Source organism: Drosophila miranda, chromosome 3, assembly GCF_003369915.1.
Source record: "Drosophila miranda strain MSH22 chromosome 3, D.miranda_PacBio2.1, whole genome shotgun sequence".
NCBI classification, from domain to species: domain Eukaryota; kingdom Metazoa; phylum Arthropoda; class Insecta; order Diptera; family Drosophilidae; genus Drosophila; species Drosophila miranda.
In genome coordinates, this window is record NC_046676.1 from 22,782,439 (window position 1) to 22,803,896 (window position 21,458).

At 45.5% G+C, this 21,458-nt stretch overlaps 3 protein-coding genes across 3 annotated transcripts; all 3 read left to right on the plus strand.

Moving 5' to 3' along the window:
• Nucleotides 1-2,221: 2,221 nt before the first annotated feature.
• On the plus strand, nucleotides 2,222-5,498 carry LOC108160249 (RNA polymerase-associated protein Rtf1). The gene is made up of 4 exons (XM_017294111.2): nucleotides 2,222-2,382; nucleotides 2,523-3,450; nucleotides 3,508-4,683; nucleotides 4,746-5,498. The coding sequence occupies exons 1-4, from the start codon at nucleotides 2,302-2,304 to the stop codon at nucleotides 4,850-4,852; spliced, it is 2,292 nt and encodes a 763-aa protein (XP_017149600.1). The 5' UTR covers nucleotides 2,222-2,301; the 3' UTR covers nucleotides 4,853-5,498.
• A 1,349-nt stretch (nucleotides 5,499-6,847) lies between these two features.
• On the plus strand, nucleotides 6,848-9,276 carry LOC117187983 (immunoglobulin superfamily member 10). The gene is made up of 5 exons (XM_033391048.1): nucleotides 6,848-7,153; nucleotides 7,682-8,164; nucleotides 8,227-8,736; nucleotides 8,801-8,935; nucleotides 9,007-9,276. Exons 1-5 carry the CDS (start codon nucleotides 6,970-6,972, stop codon nucleotides 9,204-9,206), a joined length of 1,512 nt encoding a protein of 503 aa, XP_033246939.1. The 5' UTR covers nucleotides 6,848-6,969; the 3' UTR covers nucleotides 9,207-9,276.
• Nucleotides 9,277-10,087: 811 nt separating this feature from the next.
• On the plus strand, nucleotides 10,088-21,323 carry LOC108160127 (protein amalgam). The gene is made up of 7 exons (XM_017293921.2): nucleotides 10,088-10,195; nucleotides 13,645-13,822; nucleotides 18,727-18,951; nucleotides 19,018-19,340; nucleotides 19,425-19,982; nucleotides 20,049-20,238; nucleotides 20,314-21,323. The coding sequence occupies exons 2-7, from the start codon at nucleotides 13,759-13,761 to the stop codon at nucleotides 20,469-20,471; spliced, it is 1,518 nt and encodes a 505-aa protein (XP_017149410.1). The 5' UTR covers nucleotides 10,088-10,195; nucleotides 13,645-13,758; the 3' UTR covers nucleotides 20,472-21,323.
• The last annotated feature ends 135 nt before the right edge of the window (nucleotides 21,324-21,458 follow it).

A 21,458-nucleotide genomic window follows, 5' to 3' on the forward strand; every position in this document is an offset into this window, starting at 1 on the left:
CACACAATGGAGCTTTGTTACACCAACAACACAACTGTAAGGTGAGCAAAGCTTTTGCCAGCCGCTCTCTCGGCTTGGACTTAGTCTCTGTCTCTCTCTCATTTGCTTACTCTTTACCCCTAATTTGGCAAACAGCAGCCGGCGCAACAACGCCAACGCAACACATACCCTGCTTCGAGCTTCGTTTTCATCCCAAAAATGGCAAACAAGTCAAACCACCCCCCTTTAGCCGTAAACCTCGTCGATGTGCGCTGCTTCGCTCTCTAGCTGTACGCATGCTCGAAAGCTGCGCTCCAAAGCTCTGTGTGTGCTCGAGTGCGAGAGAGAGTTGGGTTGTTGGGTGGGTGCGAGGTATGGCTCTGGGCAGGGTTGAAGCGGGCGTTGAGTGGGTTGTTTTCGTTTGCTGTCACATTGCTTTGATTCCCGTTACCGTTCCCCTCTGCTACTGTTGTTGTTGTTGCTGTTGTTGTTGTTGAATGTGCACTTTGTTGAATGTGCATTGCGCTTCCTCTGGCCGTGTGCTTTTGTTGCTTCTGCAAATTGCCTCGTAGCATTTAAGTCGAATTATGAAAAAGACTGTGTGTGAGGGAGGCGGCGATGTCCCCCAGTACATGCCCCGTTCCGTCAGGAGGTTGGGGGGGGGGACATGAATACGGCTGCATTTTAATTAATATTGATTGTGAGTTATTTTCGCAGGGGTGTGCAGGAGCAGGTGTGGTTTTAATTTAGTTTTCCAAATGCATGTGTGTGTTTGTTTGGTGTGTGTGTTTGCTTTTTGTGTGTGGGCCGGGGGCAACCCCATAACCCACTTGCAAGTTATGTGATTATGGATAAATGTTTGCCCATTACAGGGTACACAAAGTCAGCTTCATCATGGGGTATCATCATGCAAATGCAAATGAAGGGGGAAGCCGGCGCAGCGGAGATGCCAAATTTGCATTTCAATTCAACAGTCGCTTGGCGCACTCAGCCCTAGCCCCCATCGGCACTCTGCCACAACCATTGGAGGGTCTGTGTTTGCATTGCTTGAACAGCTCTTCGCCCCATCTAGGTCTTGGTATTTTTTCAGTTTTGCTTTAAGTGTGATTCGTTGTTACGCTTGACAGCGCGGTAAAATGTGCACGTGCTCTTGCAGCAACTTTCCCCTGGGTGGGGGTGGCTGGGTGGTTTTATTGAACATGAAGAGTATTAGAAATGGATTTCAGTGTATATTTAAATTTTCTACCTATCGCTAAATGGAGCCAAATAATCGAGGCAAAGAAACAGTCTCACGAAACTGCCATAGCTTTTCCCCAAATTAAATCATAATCAGTTTCTTGAACTCCGCGCGGAAATTTTAATTCACCAGCACTCTTTTCGAGTGCCAGAGCAACCAGCCTGCTAACACTGATAGCAAGCTAGTGTTCAAAAATTAACTAATTCGTTTCAGGGACTTTTATCGGTACTTGCTCTCTGTTTTGGGATTTGTTCTTTTTCGTGGAGGGAAATCCTCTCTTCATGGAGCGATTCCCGATTCCCTACATTCCATATTTAATATAATTGTGTACTTTAGTTACGGCTACTTTTAATTACCCAACCATTGAAAAGGTGAAGTGCAAGTTCAAATATATCGTATATAACGGAAACTGTTTTGAAACGGAAACGACGGTATTTTTCATTTCAAGAAATGAAATCGTCGAAAATGTTTGTCAAACCGATATATCCCAAAAATATCGTTCTCGTTTCAAAATTGCAAACTATATGGCAGAGCAGAGCTAAAAGTCTTAGTTAGTCAGCATTATTTAATGGAATATCAAAATTGAGCAATAGGAACGATTACCATCTTACGTTTTATTCGTTTGACCTTTTTCGCTAAAAACCTTTTTTTTTTGACAAAGTCCAAAACAGGGAGTACTTAAAATAGCCAGTCATATACAAAATTAATTCATCAATTGCATAAAATTATGTGTTTAAGGGTGAGAGTCCTGCCTAGGACGAATATTCAAATCGAATATTAAAATCCTTACTGGAGAACGATTAACCCACTGTCGACCAAAGGGGTAATTTAGTATCCAACGAAAATAATGAAAATTTAATCATTTTAGCGTAGTTCAGGTGAAAGAATTCGTGCTTTTTTAAGTTCAGAGAAGAGATGGCATGGATCTACAAGAAAAATGTACAATCATCAATATTTTTCGCCATTAACCTCAAGTCGTTGAACTGTTTTAAAACAGGGGGCCTACGTAGGCTAAGCTTGATCTACGGTCAGGGCAGCACATAGTTTTTTTGTTTATTCATAAGCAAAAAGTGAAAAATAATATAATGGGAAAAAGGCGGACGCAATCCCTGATCGACTCGAACTCGAGCGATAGTGATAGCGAATCGGACACCAAATTGGAGTCGGTGAGTAAGCGATGGGGAGAAAACGCCCGTGCTCATTGTCAAGGGGCCGAGTCCCAGGGCTGTGTGCAGCCATTGCGATGTAACAAATCAATGGCAATTTTTTTTTAAACCCCAATTAAACATGATAACCGCCCCCGCAGGACCTCCTGTCGTTGGCCAAGAAGCGTAAGAAGCCACAAAATGCCAGCAAGGCGAGCTCACTATCCGATTCCGACTCGGATTGGGCAAACAACAAATCTGGTGCGCCTGCCACGAAGAAGAAGAAGCGTCCGAAGAAGGCCAGCAGGAACTCAAGTTCATCGGAGTCCAACTGGGACGATGAGAGTCAGGATGAGTCCGTGCAACCTCAGCCTGTGGAAAAGAAGCCCGAGGAGCCTCCGAAGACAGGCAACCACAGCGAGCATGAGGAGGGCGAGGTCTCCGACAGCGACTCGGACAATTCGAAGTCGAACTCCTCATCTGGCTCCGATTCGTCCAGCTCGTCCTCGTCCAGCTCCGACGCCGAGTTCGACGATGGCTTCGACGACGACATGATGGGCGACGAAGAGGATCGCAAGCGCCTCAATGACCTGTCGGAAAAGGAACGCGAGACGGAGATCTTTAAACGCATCGAACAACGCGAAATCAGGCGCACCCGATGGGAGATCGAGAGAAAGCTGAAGCTAGCCCGGCGCGGTGAAAGGAGCGAAAAATCCAGGTCAAAGGGGGAGAGAAAAAAGAAGAAAGAGAAGAAGGCCAAAAAAAGCAAGGAATTGCCACCGTGCATGCCACAGCCACCGAACTCCGTGCTTTTTGAACTGGAGCCCAAACCGATTAGCGAAGTAGGAAGCAACAGTCCCCTGCCTCAGTCCTCCAATAGGGATGTGGCTTCAACTTCGGCGGCCGTGGCCAGCATTCTTAACGACCGAGAATCAGATGATCAGGCTGGCGCTGGCATGGGCGACTATTTCGATCACAAAGAACGGTCCAAGGAGCGAAAGAAGAATGTGGAGGCCAACAAAACCGATGACAAGCGAAGCAATGCCATGGCCCTACTGAAGGCCAAGCGGGAAGGCAAGGCCAAGAGAGGTAAGCACTCCCTGCACTGGTAATGGGCTTATTTTGAATATAATTAACTTATTGCAGAGGAAGAGGAAGCCAAGAGGCAAGCCGAACGCGATCGAGACGACAAAGAGGAACTTGAGAGCGTGTCAGGCTGCAAGTCGGCTGTGAAGCTGAAAGCCTCAGAGATTTACTCGGACGACTCGGGCAGCAGTGAATGGGACGAGGATGAGAAGCCAACGGGCAAACGGTCGCGTTCGATTAGCAGCAAGGCTTCCAGCGAGTCAGAGGATGATGACAAGACCACCAAAAGTCCTGTGTTCATATCGAACCGCGAAGATTTGAACAAATTGCGTCTGTCGCGCCACAAGATGGAGCGTTTCGTCAATTTGCCCATTTTCGAGAGCACAGTACTGAACTGTTTTGTGAGGATAAGCATTGGAAACAATGGCCAGAAGCCAGTCTATAGAGTCGCTGAGATTACCGGCGTAGTGGAGACGGGCAAGATTTACAGCCTAGGCACCACGAGAACCAATCGCGGCCTTCGCCTGAAGCACGGCACTCAGGAGCGCGTCTTCCGGCTGGAGTTCATCTCCAATCAGGAGTTCACAGAGAACGAGTTCAAGAAATGGCATGAGGTCTGCCAGCATGCGCACGTGCAGATGCCCTCTATCGAACTTATTGAAATTAAGGCGAACGATATCAAGAAGGCCCTGAACTACGAGTTCAAGGACGAGGATGTGGACAAAATTGTGGAGGAGAAGAACCGCTTCCGCAACCGTCCCACTAACTATGCCATGAAGAAGACCTGCCTGATGAAGGAGAGAGACGCCGCCATGCTACGGGGTGACTACGACATTGCCCAGGACCTGAGCCAGCAGATCGATGAACTGGAGAACCGAGCCTCTGAACTGGACAAACGAAGATCGCACACACTGAATCTGATTTCATACATTAATGACCGTAACCGCAAGAAGAACGTTCAAGATGCCGAAAAGGCCATCATGGAGGAGGCCCGGGCCAACAAGGGCCAGAAGATATCAGATCCGTTCACACGTCGCATAACTCAACCGCGCATGGGCTTCAAGGGTGCTAAGAAGGAAGAAGAGGATCCGGAGCTAGCACTACTGCCTCCACCGCCGCCTGGCAAGAAAAGGCCAAACGAGGCCGGCTCCTCAAATGCGAAGCCCACAGACGCAAAGGACTTTAGCCTGTACTCGCTGCACGACTTTGATATAGACTTGGATGTGCCTCTACCGGGTGAGTATTGGCTCCAGTAGCATCGACTTAAATCTCTAAATCGTCGATTTATTTCCCTGTAGTTAACAGCACAAATTCAGTGCCAAAGCCGGCGAATAAGCCAGCCGAAACCGTCTCCAAGCGGTCGCTTAACCTGGAGGACTACAAGAAGAAGCGCGGCCTCATCTAGGGCTTCAGATTCAAACCATATTGACAAAGCTCTTGCGTTTTGCGTCCTAGTTAGTGTAGTTAACGGTCCGACAAACGAAAAACAAAACTAAAGTTAATAAACGAATTCCAGTTCGTTGCAGTTTCTGTGTTGTATTAGATGGACAGAACACATACCATACTGTTGCTGGATAGAGGATGATTGGGGATATTTCAATTGTTATTATTTCATCGATTATCTTATCATAAAATTTCCATTTGTGTTTGTCTCTGTTTATTAATTTTTTTAATTAGAATTCAATACTTAGAAAAATGTACTATAACTCCACTCCTTATGTATTCAAATATCGTTTTGATGTGATGAAATATCACAATGTCATTTTACTAGTACTTAAGTTGAAAATTGTATTATATTGCTGCCACCTTCCCAATGATCATCCTCCATGCGATGTTCAATAAATTTATACGATGATGATGATGATAACTTATATAGAATTAGTTAATTAAACAGCAACAACTCAGGCATATGGCGAGATGGTTTATGAGATTCCAGGGACAAATATACACAGGCTGATTTAATGGGATTTATGCAGCAAGCATACTATCCTTTGGTTGTAATCGTTCAATGCTGTACTAGTTTAAGTTCAGTTCATCAATTTTAGCAGCATGCCTATACTATATACCTACTATACACATATACATTAATAACAATACAAATAAACAAAACATTGTACTACTCAAATCGTTCCGTAATTATTCTTAGTTCTTGCAGAAAAGCCAAGATCTCGGGGTTACTTTTGAAAGATATTAAATACATTATAATTACTGAAACCATAATTCTCTGGCTCTCTTGGCGCCATTTTCAACATAAATTGAAAAGTAAACTTCTTACGACAGAGGCTTTCGCTGTCTCCTCTGTTTGGGTTAGGTTAAGGCTGGCTCAGTTGGTGGCTCTCTTAATTGGTTTGCTGGCTGTTTGTGCAGCTGTTGAACTCCTTTCATGTTCTCACATTTAATTCAATTAATTCGATGAAATTGTCTTTTAATTGAAACCGATCGCGTTTCGAGTGGTTTCGTCGGCAGCGAAATAACATTTTCAGCAGAATCCACGCATCAGTGAGGGAGGTTCCAAATTCAACGGTTGATAGCTTTAAAATTTTTCCTAAACGGGAAAGACAGTGATGTATATTTGTGGAACATTTAACTAACATCTTAAGTGCATTCTCTTAACGACTTATGTAGAGATTTGTACAACTTTCTGTACTCAAATGACTATGTATTGTATGTGGATGAGAATAAACTTCAATTGAATGTTCTATAATGCATTTCCGCTTGAATATTTCCAACATTTCATTCATTCACTGTCAGGGAATTCCGGACGCTGTGTCCCATCTTCAGAGAACCGAGAGAACCATCCCAGAACATATTGTTCCCAAAATGTTGAATGCGACTGATCCGATCAGAATCGGAATGGTGATGATGATGATGACGATGGGGGAGTTGGAGAATCAAGAGCCTGTCGGGTGGGAGGGGAACGGAGAGGCGGCTCTGCTTCCCATTGTGGCACAATGACATTTTATCTCAAAATATGCAACAGCAGCACGTTCTCTGAAGCGGAGAGTGTAATAGATCAGTAGCGGAATCTCAATTCAGAATTCGAAAAACTACCGATGCGTGGCCCATGCAAATGCTGTTCTGCTCTTGTTGTTGCCGCTGCCGCAGCCCGTCTGTGTGTATGCGTGTGTGTGATTGGTGCATCTTACACTTACATCTGGAGCTGTTGCATATGTGGGGGGAGAATCCCCTTGAGGGCGACTAATCAACCGGCATACTACCCCAGGCAAGTGGCTTCATCGTCGCCTCTGTCTCTGTCACTGCCCCTCGGCTTTGGCGTCTTTCATTGTCTGCGCTTCGAATCTACAGCTACAGCTACAACTACAGCTCTGTGTGCGTGTGTCGGTTTTAGGGGACAGACAGACGCTTCCAGTGGCCCATGGCAGATCACAGCTCCAGCGATCAGTTCAAAGTTGACTTCGTCGCGGACCAGACCGGACCGAACCCATTCCGGCACGACACGCGACCCTGAATTAGAAAATTATCCAATCTCGGTCTAATTTAATTTAAAAAATTAAAGAACAAATGAAAATGTTACCCAAAAAGTGCGCCATTGATTGCTGGATATTTGTGGGCCTCGTCCTGGAATTCGTGCACGGCAAACTGGACTTCAACAACGATCTGGAGAACAGCCAGAAGTTCCAGAGTATTCCAACTACAGTGAAAACATTCGAAAACGATACGGTCCTGCTGCCCTGCAGCTTGAATAGTAAGTGGGAGGGCATCTAATCCTTGTTGACTGCTAACTGAAGAGAGCGATTTATGGGGAGATCTTAGACGATTAGCCTTGAAACGGTCAAAGAATTGTCCAGCCAGCGAAATTGGCCATAACAATGGCATTTAATTCGATTGAAGAAATGAGCACACAATGGGACAAATGAAGGTATTATTATCCGTGCATAATAGAGTCCGAGGGAGCGAGTCCAGAAACGGGGATTCTGTTAATTGAACGCTACACACATAAACCGAACTCATGTCATTCCGGTGACCCCTCCCCGAACAGTAAGCCCAAGCCCTCATCTCCATTAAAGGATTATTGACAGCAACAATTATGTTTTGATGGGGTTAACAATATGAAAGAGATGCAGCCATAAAGATGGAGAGAAAGAGCGAGAGCAATGCGGTATTGTGATTTAACAAGATACTCAATAGAGCAATACATGAAATGAAACTACAGATACTCTCATATTACGTGTTTAGTGTGGGATATGTTCAATGCCGTTCAATTCCATTGCAGCTCCATTCCGATACGTGCGCTGGCACCGAGACGATGTGGCCCTGGTGGACTCCCGGCACCCGGAGATTCTGCCCCCAGACCGCATCATGCTCTGGCCCAATGGCAGCCTGCAGGTGGCGAACGTACAGTCGGAGGACACCGGGGACTACTACTGCGAGATGAACTCGGACTCGGGCCATGTGGTGCAGCAGCACGCCATCGAGGTGCAGCTGGCGCCCCGCGTCCTCATCGAACCCAGCGGATTGACGGAGCTGCAGATTGGAGCCACCTTCGAGGTGGTGTGCGAGGCCCAGGGCGTGCCCCAGCCGGTGATAAGCTGGCGACGGAATGGACATACCCTGGGTCTCCAAGGTAGCAGCACGGGCAACCGGCAGAGCCATGTCACGGAGATCAAGTCGCGGAGTCAGTCGGGTCTGATCGAGTGCCTGGCTAGCAATGGCGTGGGGGAGCAGGCCGTCGCTTCCGTCTATCTGCATGTGCTGTGTGAGTCCCATCTGGAAGACGCTCTTTACACTGAAATCATTGAATAATCGCTGAAATTCCAGTTACCCCCGACGTGAATCTCCCCCAATCGGTGGTCTACACCAAGCTGGGGGCGCGTGCCCATCTTGAGTGCATTGTGGAGGCGGCGCCGGCGGCTACGGTAAAGTGGTTCCACCACGGCCTGCCCGTGGCCTTGGGCACACACTCGTCCAGCCACGAGACCGAGCTGCAGTCCAACCGCTCCCTAGACCACTACGTGAACGACGTTCGCCACCTGCTGGTGATCAAGAACGTGCGCAACGCGGACATGGGCCAGTACGAGTGCCGAGCAACCAACAGGATCGGTGCGAGGAGTGCCAGCATTGAGCTGACCGGCCGGCCCATGCCGTGCATCTTCAAGATCAATCCGGGCACTCAGAGCTCCACGTCGCATGTGCTGGTGTGGCAGACGGAGAGCCTGATGCCCATCATGGAGTTCAAGCTGAAGTTCCGCCAGATCCCGTCCAACAACGTCACCAGGCAGATACGAACCAACTGGACAGAGCTCACGATCCCTGCCCAGGCCACAAATGGTACTGCAAGAGAACTTCAACCGGCATCGCTCAAAATAACCCACTCCGATTCTTTCTTCCGTAGGACTCATCTACATCACCACGTATACGCTGCATGGCCTCCAGCCGGCCAGTCTCTACGAGGTCTCCGTCCTTGGGAGAAACAGTTTCGGATGGAGCGACAATAGCAAAATCGTACGCTTCGCCACGGGGGGAGAGGGTAAGTGTTTACCGGATATGGGCTTCAGCGTTTCGTGTCCTCCAATAAGCTCCCTTTTCTTCCGCCAACAGTCGAGCTGCCCAACTATTCAACGGAATCTGAGCTGCTGAACGATGTCACCGAGGAGGAAGACATCCAGAATGAAATTACCCAGAGATCAGATACTCTGCGGGCCAGCATGATGTTCAATTCGGGATCAGCTGAGGGCCGTGGGCTCAGTGGGGCCTTGATCTATTCCATATGCCTAATATTAGTCCTCAAATACCAGTAGGAATCCATAATTCATAATGCTTTTGTACTGAACCAAATAAATGAGTATCACCAAATTCTTGAGAAGGAAATGCTTGCATCATTAAGGGGAAATGAATCAAGTATCTGCAGTGATAGACAGATAAGGTTCCATGAAAGTGTGACTAAATACAAACAAAAATGACTAAGCTGAGATTATTTATTGTTAGCATAGTCAAATAATCTATTGGCGGTACATTTTCACAAATACTTTCTGACGAATTCTAAATATGTATCTGTAATACTTATTGATTTAGAATGATATCAGTACTTAGAAAAGAAACTGGGCACGAACTCGGCATTATGATTATGGTGGACTAGACCTATGTTCAAAATTAAGATCTATGACTTTAATGCCAAGGTGTCGGGGGAAGTGTTTTTCCCCGATAAGGAAATCAATATTAGGCAAATAATAAATTTTAAACTGATTTTAAAGAAAGAATAGAAATATCAGATTCCGAGCATAACATGGGAAAATCGTTTGTATGACTCCAAAGCCTGGACATCTGATATACTAGTATACATATATGGCTCTATGCCAGGGCTTCCTCTATGGACCGCTAACATCAATTGGCAGTGACATTGCGGCGCAGCTAACGCATCTTTCTTGTTCCCCATCCGCATCTCCAACCCGCCCCAAAGCGCGGGCTACGCTTGCCTTGGCCCCCCCTCGTGCTCTATGCCGATGGATACTATGTAGCCCCATGGCTTTTGGCACCACAACGGAAACGGAACACTGTTTACCTGAAACAGCAGCAAACACACACGATACACAGACAGAGACAGAAAGAGAGAGAGAGAGAAATAGCGAGGGAACTGGGAGAGTTGGCGCTCGCTGGCTCGTTTCCATCGTTTCTTCTGGCAGTGGCGGCGGCAACGGCAGCGCTTTTGGCATCCCAGCACGCGCTCCACTGGCCAGTTCTCGTCTGAAAAGCATCGCGTACGGTCACGAAAAGAATCTGAAGCGCAAAGGTCTCTATTAAGTCTCCATCTAACAGCAGCAGGCCTTCGGCTTCGCCCTCGCACAACCTTAGACTTTAAGCAGCCAAATCACAGCTGTGCCAAAGATGAACCACTCTCGCGGAAATCTGTAAAATTAAGCTCAAATAGCCTTTTAGCCATGGCCAAAACTGGGCGAAAGCGTTGCAAGTGCAAGTTTTAAACGGTTTCGTGTTCACGTAAAAACAAAAATTCAAAGGAAAACCAAAAACAAAAACAAGAAACAAAATATAAAAAAAACACTACAATACATCGTCTTTTGCCTTTTTTAACGCTTTAACCGAATTTTGTTGTGGTTGTTGTTGCTGCTGCTGCTGCTGCTGCTGCTGGCCGCGGCTCTGCGGCAGCTCTCATCTCTCGTCGGTATCTGGGGGTACGGGACCAGCAAAACCAGTTTTCTTCCTCTAGGCCCAGGCTAAATAAATACAACAAAACCGAGACCAACAACAACAAAAAAAAAGAAACAATCTTCTCATCGCATCCATTCTGTAACTGGCCCTGAAGCCTGCCCCAGACTCTACCCAATGAACCTCGACTCTGACTTCATCTTGTGGCCGTGCTCGGGTTCGGACTTGGGCACGGTTCGATGATTCATAATAATTGCGCACAAATATGTGGCAAGTGTGACAGATGTGCCCCACATCCTCCGCTCCGCCTTAGAATGCATTTTGGCACTGCACTCAATCTGCAGCCAAAATTCAGATTCAGTTTCAGTACTCTCTCTCTCTCTTTCTCTGTCTGCACTCTGCCACATTCTATAAATATGTACGAATATGTAAAATAGTTGTCGCTTTGCCGGCAAACTGGCAGCAGCAAAAATATATACCCGTACGTACTTACATACATACCTCAAGCAACACGAAAGCGAAGTGAAGCCAAGAAAATCGCCAAACGAAAGCGAAAATACCAGGAGGAGGAGGAGGAGGAGCAGTTACAGCGGCAGCGGAAGAAGGGCCAGCTGCTGCAGAGGATGTGCAGACGATGGACGGTGGAGACAGGGTGGCAAAAGTAGAGGAGGGAGAACTGCAAACAAACGTTCAATGGAAAACAAATTTCTTACTTGTTTTTTATTTACAATAAGATACAAAAAAAATGGGGCTGATCCATCAGATACCCTTACAGATGGATCGATGCTACACTTTATTCGAGCAAATGAGAGATTGGATTCTTGTTGATATCTATGTGATATAGTGAAAAAATCTGATGAAAATCATTTGAGCCTTCGTAAGGGTATATCAAACAAAGTTTTCAATTCATTATTTTCTGGCGGCAAAGTGCAAGTGCAGTACACTGCCCCCCAAAAAGCATTCCACACACAGATTGAAGCCAGCTGCTGCAGCAGCCGCTGCTCTTCCGCTCACTCTCCAACGCCTGCACACACAAGTGCAGTAATTGTGCTTATGTGTGCTTGTGTGTGTGTGTAAACTTTCTGAGCGCAATGTAAATAAACAAAACGCCAAAGAAGAAACACCAACAAAAACAACAACAAAAAAAGAGGCACTGATTTGAAGAGAACGAAGAAGAAGAATAGAAGACAAAACGACAAACAACAACAAAAAGAACTAAGTTTGCACCTTTCCCTATACTCTTCACGCTTCACCCAATCTCTCCCCACACCCTGTCTCTGTTTCTTTGATTTTCTTAATTGTTATACAGCCTGGATCCGTACGATGGCTGGGTGGTGCCAGGGCTGACGTCTGTTTGAGCGGTAAATCTTGTTTTAGTGATAGCCAAGAGCTTTTGTAGTCACGTCGTTAGAGGAAGGTGTCAACGGGTGTACTATATTTGAAATGGTTGACACTTCCAAATGTATGTACATGTGTTCGTTCTGTGTATAGTTGTGGGAAAATGAGTACTAGCATGTGAATGTGCGGAAATTACAGCTCGTCAGTTAGTTTTCGCTGTGGTGTGTGAAATGTAGGGGGTTACGTGTTACATGGGCGGGGAAATCTAATTTTGTAGATTCGATGAGGTAGAGATAGTTAGATACATTACTCGATAACCGTGACATATGAGAAATTGTTTGATATTAACTCCATTGATTAGGTTTATTTTTTCAGATATTTCCTAATAGACATACATACATATATGTATGTCCCCAGATAATATCTAAGAAAAATCTAATAAATAATTACATTATCTTGGATGCTCTCTGTCTAATAACCTGATGGAATCATCAAACAAGTATTTCGATGTTGCAATTCTAACATCACAGGGTGTCTGAAGTGGAAGTATCGATGCTCTTATGAGGTTTATTGCGATCTGGAAATAATATGTTTGTTTCTTAGATATTAGCCGAATAAAACCATAGCATACATCTAGGAGAAAGACAACTAACAGTACGATGGCTGAAGTAGTGTAGAAGAGCTGGAAAAGATTATTAATTTATAGACTTTTGCTGGCAAAAAGAGTGTCAGTAATTCGACTATACGTGCATGCAATAGAAACTTTTTCAAATGTAGTTTTTCAAATATTTTCGCAAAATGCATCAGCTATGGATTATGATCGTCAGACATTGCGAAATTGTTTGTTTTATGAGTTGAGCACACGAACAAATATGTGAACACGGACACAGCAACAGACGGAGAGGAGTATTCATGTCGAATCGTGCACTGTGCCTGTGCGGCTCGTATGAGAGCTATGCAAGGCATCTGTATGCAAACAGCTTCTAAATTAGTGGCCCGAATTTGTAGTCTAGTGTTCACTACACGGTCTGTACAAGTGTGGCCTGACTGTATAGGCATTTTTTCATTGGCTTTTCTGGTTGTACAATTTTTTCGCATTTGCACATTAATTTATTTATATGCATAAACATTTGCATGCTATTCGACTTGGCACACCCCTGACCCAACAGAACCCCCTTCCCACTGCAGACCCCACTTCGACCCACTTTACTGGCATTGAGTCGGACCAAGAGAGGGAGAGAGCCTACCATGAGCTGTAAATTGGACAACAGCAGCAGCAACAGCAGCAGCAATAGCAAATGGCGATTTTTCGCATAGAGATCATAATATCTTCGAGATACGACTTATCGACGGAGAGCAAATGGCAAACAGACCAGACCAGACCAGCCACGAGTGCGCCTTGCATAACCCGGCCAAGTGTTCAACTGCTCGACGCGACGGTTTACCAAACGATTGAAAATTTGTCCACGCCACGCCACGGCACGGCACGGCAGTAGTTGCGAAAAATCGTTTGTAGTCCGCGCTTTTCCATCAATTTGGTACAGCTCAATTAGATGTTTCCGGCCCGGAGCGCTTTTCGCATATAAAACGCATAAGCAAAATTAAGAAATCATAAAACCAAAAAAAAAATTATCAATGTCTTCGATTGTCTTGGCGGCTCCCGTTTTGGGGCCGCGCTTGTAGATTGTATTTTGGGTAGCAAATTAATTAAGTACCAACCAAACATATTAATTGCAGTTAACGACCTACCTCCGACAGCACCAAAACCAAATCAAACAGCAACAGAAACAGCCCATAAACCAACACAGAAAGTACAAAATCAAATCAAAAGCAAAAGCAAAAGCAATCAACATGATTAAGGCGAGAGATTCGACGTGGCTGTTGCTCATTTGTCTGTTAATTGGACAATTTTATGGTAAGTCAAGGACTCAGCTTAATGATCTATTTAATCAAAGAACTAATTCGAACTAATTCCAAGAGATTGCCACCAAAGGGGGTTTGATATCACGAGCTAAGCGATTGATTGGGTAACCGAGAATCCAGGGGGAATTTTTGTAGTAATAGAAATAGGAATTTCCAGAAAGATGGGAATATGCTTTTGGGAAATTTACTGCACTACTACTTTGTACTACTTCGTGTACAAATATATAGTGCTCTTTGTGCAAGTCACCTTTCACATATTATATTTCATCGACTCTTCAATTCTTATCTGTCACTTAATCAACTTGAGCCATATTGCACGATCCATAGATAATGTTCATTTCGGGGATTTCATTCAACTAAACCCCGAGTAAATGCTTTTCTTTGGTTGGCATTTATGTTCTCATAGTGTCACGACCTTTTAATGTCTTCTGTTCAATGAATTTACGTAAGATTCCAGAAATTATGAATTGAATGCCGCCGACACATCTGACGAAAATAAGCATGAGCAATGCTGTTAGCCTACATAAAATACCTACATACATACATATGTGAAAGCTTTAGATACGATGGTGTACGTGTAGGTATAGCTGCGTGGAGCCCAGTAACCAAGTGCGTACCTTAGCTTATCTTTTGCGTAAATTCAACTCACACATTCGAAGGTATCTACAATACATACGTGTGTGTGTTTGTGTGCGTGCGTACCAGTTGAAAGAACAACAAGCATATCTTATCGCCAAAGACTTATCTCCCGTCGGAAACTTAAATTTCATTCGCTTTCGGTGATATGGCGCAAATTGTTGATAACGGTGAACATTCCATTCCACGTACCGCGGAATGCTTGTGGAACGGTGGCTTGGAAAGTCATTGCCTCTCCACACCGCTCTGCATTACCATTATGGGGGAAGTCTGCGGTTCTGTTGGGAGCCATGTGTTCTGTAAAAAGGGGAAGATTTCATGGCAGCACCCCGTTTTTTCCAGCCTCTGGCAGTACCTTTTAAAAGTTTATTGACTACTATCTAATGCCAGAACTTCCTTCATCTTTGCAAAATGAATTGAAAGTAATTTTGTTTATTTTTTAGCGATAGCCATTAAAGGAAGACTTATAATTAGACTGATTCAAGAAAATTTGTGTGCATTTAGTTTAGGGAGTACCAAAATTGTAATACCCTCTGAAAGTGTATTCAAACTCCAATGAATAGAGTAAATATTTGTTATGCACGAACGTTGTGCAAAGAATGGCATTTTGATGTCGAATATTTGCTCGTAAACTTCTCGCAGCCAACGTCTGTTGCTGGCTGGTGCTGGAGCTGGGGTACTGTGTCTCTATGTGGAACGCCCCCCACCCACAAATGTTCTATATAATCAGTTGTCTGTCCCGATCCCAGGCCAAAAGGCCATGTGATGTGTATTTCCCCTTGGTGCGACCACCGACAATGAAAAATATTTGGCTTTTTATTAATTTTTTGGTTTTAATTAAAAGTTCCTTTCTTCCAATTTTAGCCATGAGATAAGCAACTGTTAGCAGCGGATAGCCAAAAATATTCCACAAACGCCAGTCTGTGGGCTGCTCCAAAATACAATATCAAAGAATATTGGGCCTAGAAAACACACACAAATTTGTAAAGACTGTAGGTAAATGTTTCATAACATTCCGAGCAGCCGAAACGAAAATATTTGTTCCTATGATGGATTCTTTGGCAGTTTCTAAATCCATAATTTGAGTTGATAAATACTTGCCCCTAATGGGAATTGTTTATTTACTACGCTGGCGGTCTGTCCAGGGTAACAAGTCCCATTCCAAGGGAACCCAATTAATGGGCCGCAAATAACGAAAATAGAGTGCTTTGGTCGGGTCTGCATACATATAGTATATATGCAAAAAGTACATAAGTACTTTGGCTGATTTTTCATTGGATACGTTTCGGTATTTTCCAAACACACAACAACAACAAAAATTAGAAAAAACATTCTCAAATTACTCATTCGTATGGGGAACGATCGAGGAGACGCTGGCTATCCAAAAATAAAGATCGCATAATAAATCAATGATTTGATCAATCAAAATGTTCCAGAGGGTGCGGAGTGAATGCGTGCCCCTCCCATGATCCCTCGGTTATTTTGCTTTTTTTTTTGTGTTTTTTTGGGGAGGGGAATTGATTTGCCGAATCAATTGATTTCAATTTCATTTTCCATTTATTGTGTGTCTGGATTTTTCGGCGCTTGTTCCTCGTTTCATTTTGTGACTTTATGCAAATTCATGGAATCGAATTATGTACTATGTACATACATATATGTATATCGGCGTATATAGACGTAGAACGGAGCCACCTTCTCCTACCCCTGACATGTGGACTCGACCAGTTCTTGGCACTTTTATGACCTCCCCATCGAAAATCAGATATCCATGGACGTAGCACTGCCATAGCCTGACTATTGCTGACTTTGTCGAATCTGCTCCACGATCTTTTCGATATTTTGGAAATTGTGCATTTTTGGATTGGCATCTGGGAGTATGCCATAATTTATTTATACACATCTTATTGACTCAGAGATGAACGTGGAGGTGGTCGTGGATGTGGGCCATTCTAGAACTGTTTACTCAGTGACCTCATAGCTCATACGATCCTAAACGGACCATATGTGGGACAGACAGAAAATAACAACAAAAACAGCATGATCATGAAATTGCAATCAAATCCATACCGAAAACAGTCTTGAACTGAATCTGGAATCAGAGTTATCAATGAGCCAGTCGAAGCTATGGACTGTCCTCGCTGATATGACGATTGATGAGTGTGACTGGCGCCTGCCACAAGGAGTCTGTATGAGGTACATATCAATGTACAATGTACACGCAAATGTATATCTGGGGCAATATAATGAATATGCACCCCACAATATGGTGATGAAAAAGTGGGGCTTTCCTTTTGAATTGAATCGGTTAAGCACACCATGGACTGCTTTTTACCAATCACATCTGCAGATTTTATACCACCTACACCAAGACAGAAGACACATCCTTAGGGAATACCATATCGACAATTCTGATTTGAACCTTGCAGACATTATAATCAATATAGCAAGAGGGTATTGACAACTGTCAAATTCCGATTCGATCGAACATGACTTCATCTCAAAAGGAACAGAAAATTCATAAAAGTTGGTCATAGGAATGCGACATGCTCCAGACGACGCCCCAGGCGCAATGCAGGCCACAAAAGGCCATTCATTGTGTACGTATAGCACAAAATTGAACTTTTAAGACAAAGGGAGTGGCAGGCGCAGCAGCAACAGCGTTCGCTGGGGAGCAATAGAGATGAGGGACCAGAGTCTGGAGCTGGAGCTGGCGCCGCGACATCCCGACGCCATTGTTCCACTCAAAGCAGGATTACATAGAGCGAGAGAAAGGGAGAGGGAAAGAGCGCCCAAAGTAGCATCCATCCAACCATCCATATGGATAAACTGGCTCTGAGTGGGGGCTGTGGCTGTTGTTCCGTTTTTTAATACATATTTTCAACCCCCAACATCGCTCCAAGGACAATGCGAGCTCAGGGAGCCGGATGACGCATGAGAGCGAGAGCGAGAGCGAAAAGCCAGTCACTTGCCCCTGCCTTGCACTTCTCCTGTGACTTTTGGCGCTGACCCACTTACGGACAACAATTGGGTACGCTGGGATGTGGAACCAAGTGTCTGGATATTGATATATACTACATATATGTACAGTGTAGTTGTGGCCTTGACACGAGCGGAAACAGCGGGCGAAGGCTGCAGCTGAAGATTGCAATTTCGTCAGCTTCCTCCCGAATAGGATGGATCGGGCGGTGAAGGTCACTCCATCCTCTTGAGTTGAGACGATGGCAAGCTGTTTTTGGCCCGACCTGGCCAGGCGGCCACTCCATAAAAGGGGCGTCTGGCTGTGCGTCAAGCGGATGCGACCAGGGGCAGCAATTGGATAAGATAGCTGGCTCCGAGTTTGGCTGCCGTGGCGACTCGACTCGACTCGACTCGACTCGACGACTCTTGCCGGATTGAGACTCAAGTGTTTACCTTAAAAAGCTTTTATCGGCAATTGATAACGACTTGCGCAATCCACCAATATCCATCGTAGCCATACGAGTATAACCAAGATGATGATGATGATGATAATGTTAGCCATGAGTCAGCCCACTTTTACCCGTTAGAGACGCATATGGCATGCAAAATGTAATGGCTAAAGCACACCGAGCTGCGGTTTGAAGTGTGACTCAAATGATTTGCATACGATCTGACAGGAGGAGTCACCATCATAACCATTGTATGTAATTCAAGGGGTAATTAACATTCCATAACCAAAGAACCCTCTGCTGACTGCTAATGCGTTTATGGCCGGGAAAATTTACTTAAGGCTTTGGTGAGGATTACCCTCATGGTATCTATTTTGTTATCTGCATACGAGATTAGTTATTAAGGTGATGTGATGGAATTATTCCATGTATTTTCTATGTGCTGTGTGACACGCAGATGGGGCATGAGCAAAAAGAACCACAGATGATGAGGCATACCTTTAGGCGTTAGTCAGAGTGTCGAAGAAGATACTCACTTACTCACCTCACCTTTAACATTACTAATCAATTTGAAGTTTCTGCAAATATGTGTATCTCCCCCTAGTTCCGGTCCAAAACTAATTTCCGCTTCTGAGTTGCACTCTCATAAATGAGTTCGCTTGTAGCCCTTCCCTTCCCCTTCATTGGAAGCATTGCTCTGTTCTCGATGTTGTGTGATTTTTATCAGTTCCAATTAACAGAGGAACAAACATGCCCGTGCATGAACTCATGCATTCCCTGCATATGTACCTTTCCCTACACCATCCAATGACGTAATGATCCCACAATGAAACGCTTTCTTTTCTATCTCCAGTTCGCTGTCATGGCTCGCCCATTGAGGAGGAAACAGACTACCAGGGCGATGACTACGACTATGGCGATACGGATGGTGACGATGGTGATAATTTAGAAGGAGCAGATCCCCCCGAAAGCCAAGATCTGTCCGGTTCTCCGCCATACTTTGACCAAACCGAACTGAGGATCGAGGCCAAGCCGGGCGATGATGTGACCCTCAATTGTGATGCACGCAATTTCCAGAGTGAGTTTACCCACAAAAGACTTCCACAAAAGACCCGAATTGAATAAGTTCTCCCTCTTTCGACAGTCAACAACGCGGTGATGTGGTACAAGGGCACGACGATCATTGCGAATGGCCAGAATTCGGTCAGCAACCGCGTGGAGGGCATGAAGAACAACTCGATCCTGTTGAGGGGTGTCACGTCTGACGACTCAGGCGAATATAATTGTGCCATACTTCCGCAGAACGTTCGACAGATAACGACACTGAGGGTGGGCGCCCGGCTGTCGATCCTCTGCGACGATCGCGATGTTACGGATCGCTCGCAGACGTTCAGGCAGGGCGACCACCACAAACTCGAGTGTCGAACGTACCTGTCCGCAGAGACCAGCATCAAGTGGTCGTTTAATGTATGTTGACCAGGTCCCGAGATCATCCTCACCACATCCACTTACCCGTGCCCCTCCCCCACATTTCCCAACACCTACTTTCAGGGTCAGCGTGTGGAGTCATCCCCCGAGGACACGGCCGATGGGATCATTGTGCTGGATAACGTAGACGAGATGAACGCAGGCGTGTATCAGTGCCTCGGCGACGATGGGAGCCGCGATCCGCCTCACGGCATGGTCACCATCGATGTCCACTATAGCCCTAAGGTCTCCACGCACCGGCACCACGTGAACACGGAGCATGGCGGCACTGCCGAGATGTACTGCAACTATCGCGCCAATCCTATTGCCATCAGCTTCTTCATCAAGGATGGCAAGACGCTGCAGCTGTCCGAGAAGTATTCGATCAAGAACTCCTTCCACAACGGCCACAATCGTACCACACTAATTGTCAAGGATGTGGATGTCGGTGACCTGGGCGAGTATCTGTGCCACGTGGAGAACGCCATTGGCTCAAACGAGGCAAAGATTCACCTCAGCTATGACCCGGAGACGCCGCAATTCGAGGACATGACCATCGACGGCACTAAGGTCACCATGCACTGGCTGGTGCGCAGTCTACAGCCTCTGTCCGAGGCCATGCTCGACTACAAGCTGACAGGGGTAAGCAATCTGGTCCCTCTGGAGCGCTATCGGAGAGATCAGACTAATTCTTTCATCTCCCTGCAGTCGTACACTTGGAGCACTGTTTCGGTTCTGCAGACGCAGCGACATAATCAGACGGGAGGCATCTGGAAGATCACGCATCAGCTGGATCTGCCGGCACGAGGCCTTTGGCATGCCCGCGTCAAGACGAGGAACACCCAGGGCTGGTCCAACTTCTCGCCAGATCATGATTTCCGCCTAGCGGACGATGAGGGTGAGTCATCTTCACATAAGTGCTCTCCTAGCTAAGAATTCATATTGCAACCCATTCCCATTTTTTTTTCCGTAGCATCCAATGAGCTTATCGATATGAATCTTCCACCAGACCAGATCATGCGCGCCGGCATCGGGGGCTCAGTGGGAGGTGGAGCAGCATCAGCGTTACAGCAGTTGCCTGCTGGCTCGTTCTTCTTGGCAGGTCTCAGCGTGCTCTGGCTGCGGCTCTAAGGGGTGCCGCCACTCTGGGCCATCCGGTGGACTGTACATACGTATTTCCGGATCACTTAGCTGGCGAAAGCAGCGAAAGAAAACAGCATACACACACGCACACACGAAACGCAAATAGGAAAAGAAACTAAAGTATTCTAATTATACAAAATGCTAATGCGCGCTGATCCACCATTGCTTGGGGTCAATGTTAATGCTAATCCCCATATTATAATGCACGCTGGAGCGATCGCCACTGAAACATTTGTGCCAAGCAGAGGATGGAATCAAAAATGGGAGGACTACGAGCGAATTAAAGTTAATTTAGTTTAGTTAAAGTAAAAGAGTAGAAAGTGGATGGGAAGTGGATGTGAATGTGGATATGGATAAGGAAAGAAATCTGCGAAGATCGGTTAAAAACCGCCCAAAAAGGATTAACTTTGGATTAACCTTAGCTGTAATATTTATTTTTTTTTTTTTTTGTATGCTGTACGAGTATGCATGTGAGTGGTGGCAGTGAGGACGAGAGGGAGAAACTTCCTTGTTACCTGAATCCGAACCGTAAAACGAATATAAAACGAAAGCCCACTTTTTGGGGAGCGCTCACGCTGGTATAGATGTACGGTGTGTACCTCCTCCATGGATCTAGTCCAGTGTGAGCAGGTCGTCCCTTCCCAGGCGGTGGGTCATAGTGTAGATCAAAAATGGGTAAAGATCTAGTGAATTTTTAGGATTTGCCATATGTACACACAATATTTTTGGATAGCCAAGCGTACTTACAGCATTTTTGAGAGCGAATCAGTGGGTGACGGGTGACCGGAGGTCTAGAACGAGAACGAAAAGGGGAGGCAGGGAGGCGGGTAGAGATCTATCGAATGGCACGCGAATTATTATATAAACTAGACCAAAGCTTAGACATACATATGTGTACCTACCATACCCATATATGTATATGATACCTATTTTTACGAAACCTACGCCACATCAACTCAATGGGAACCAGAAGAA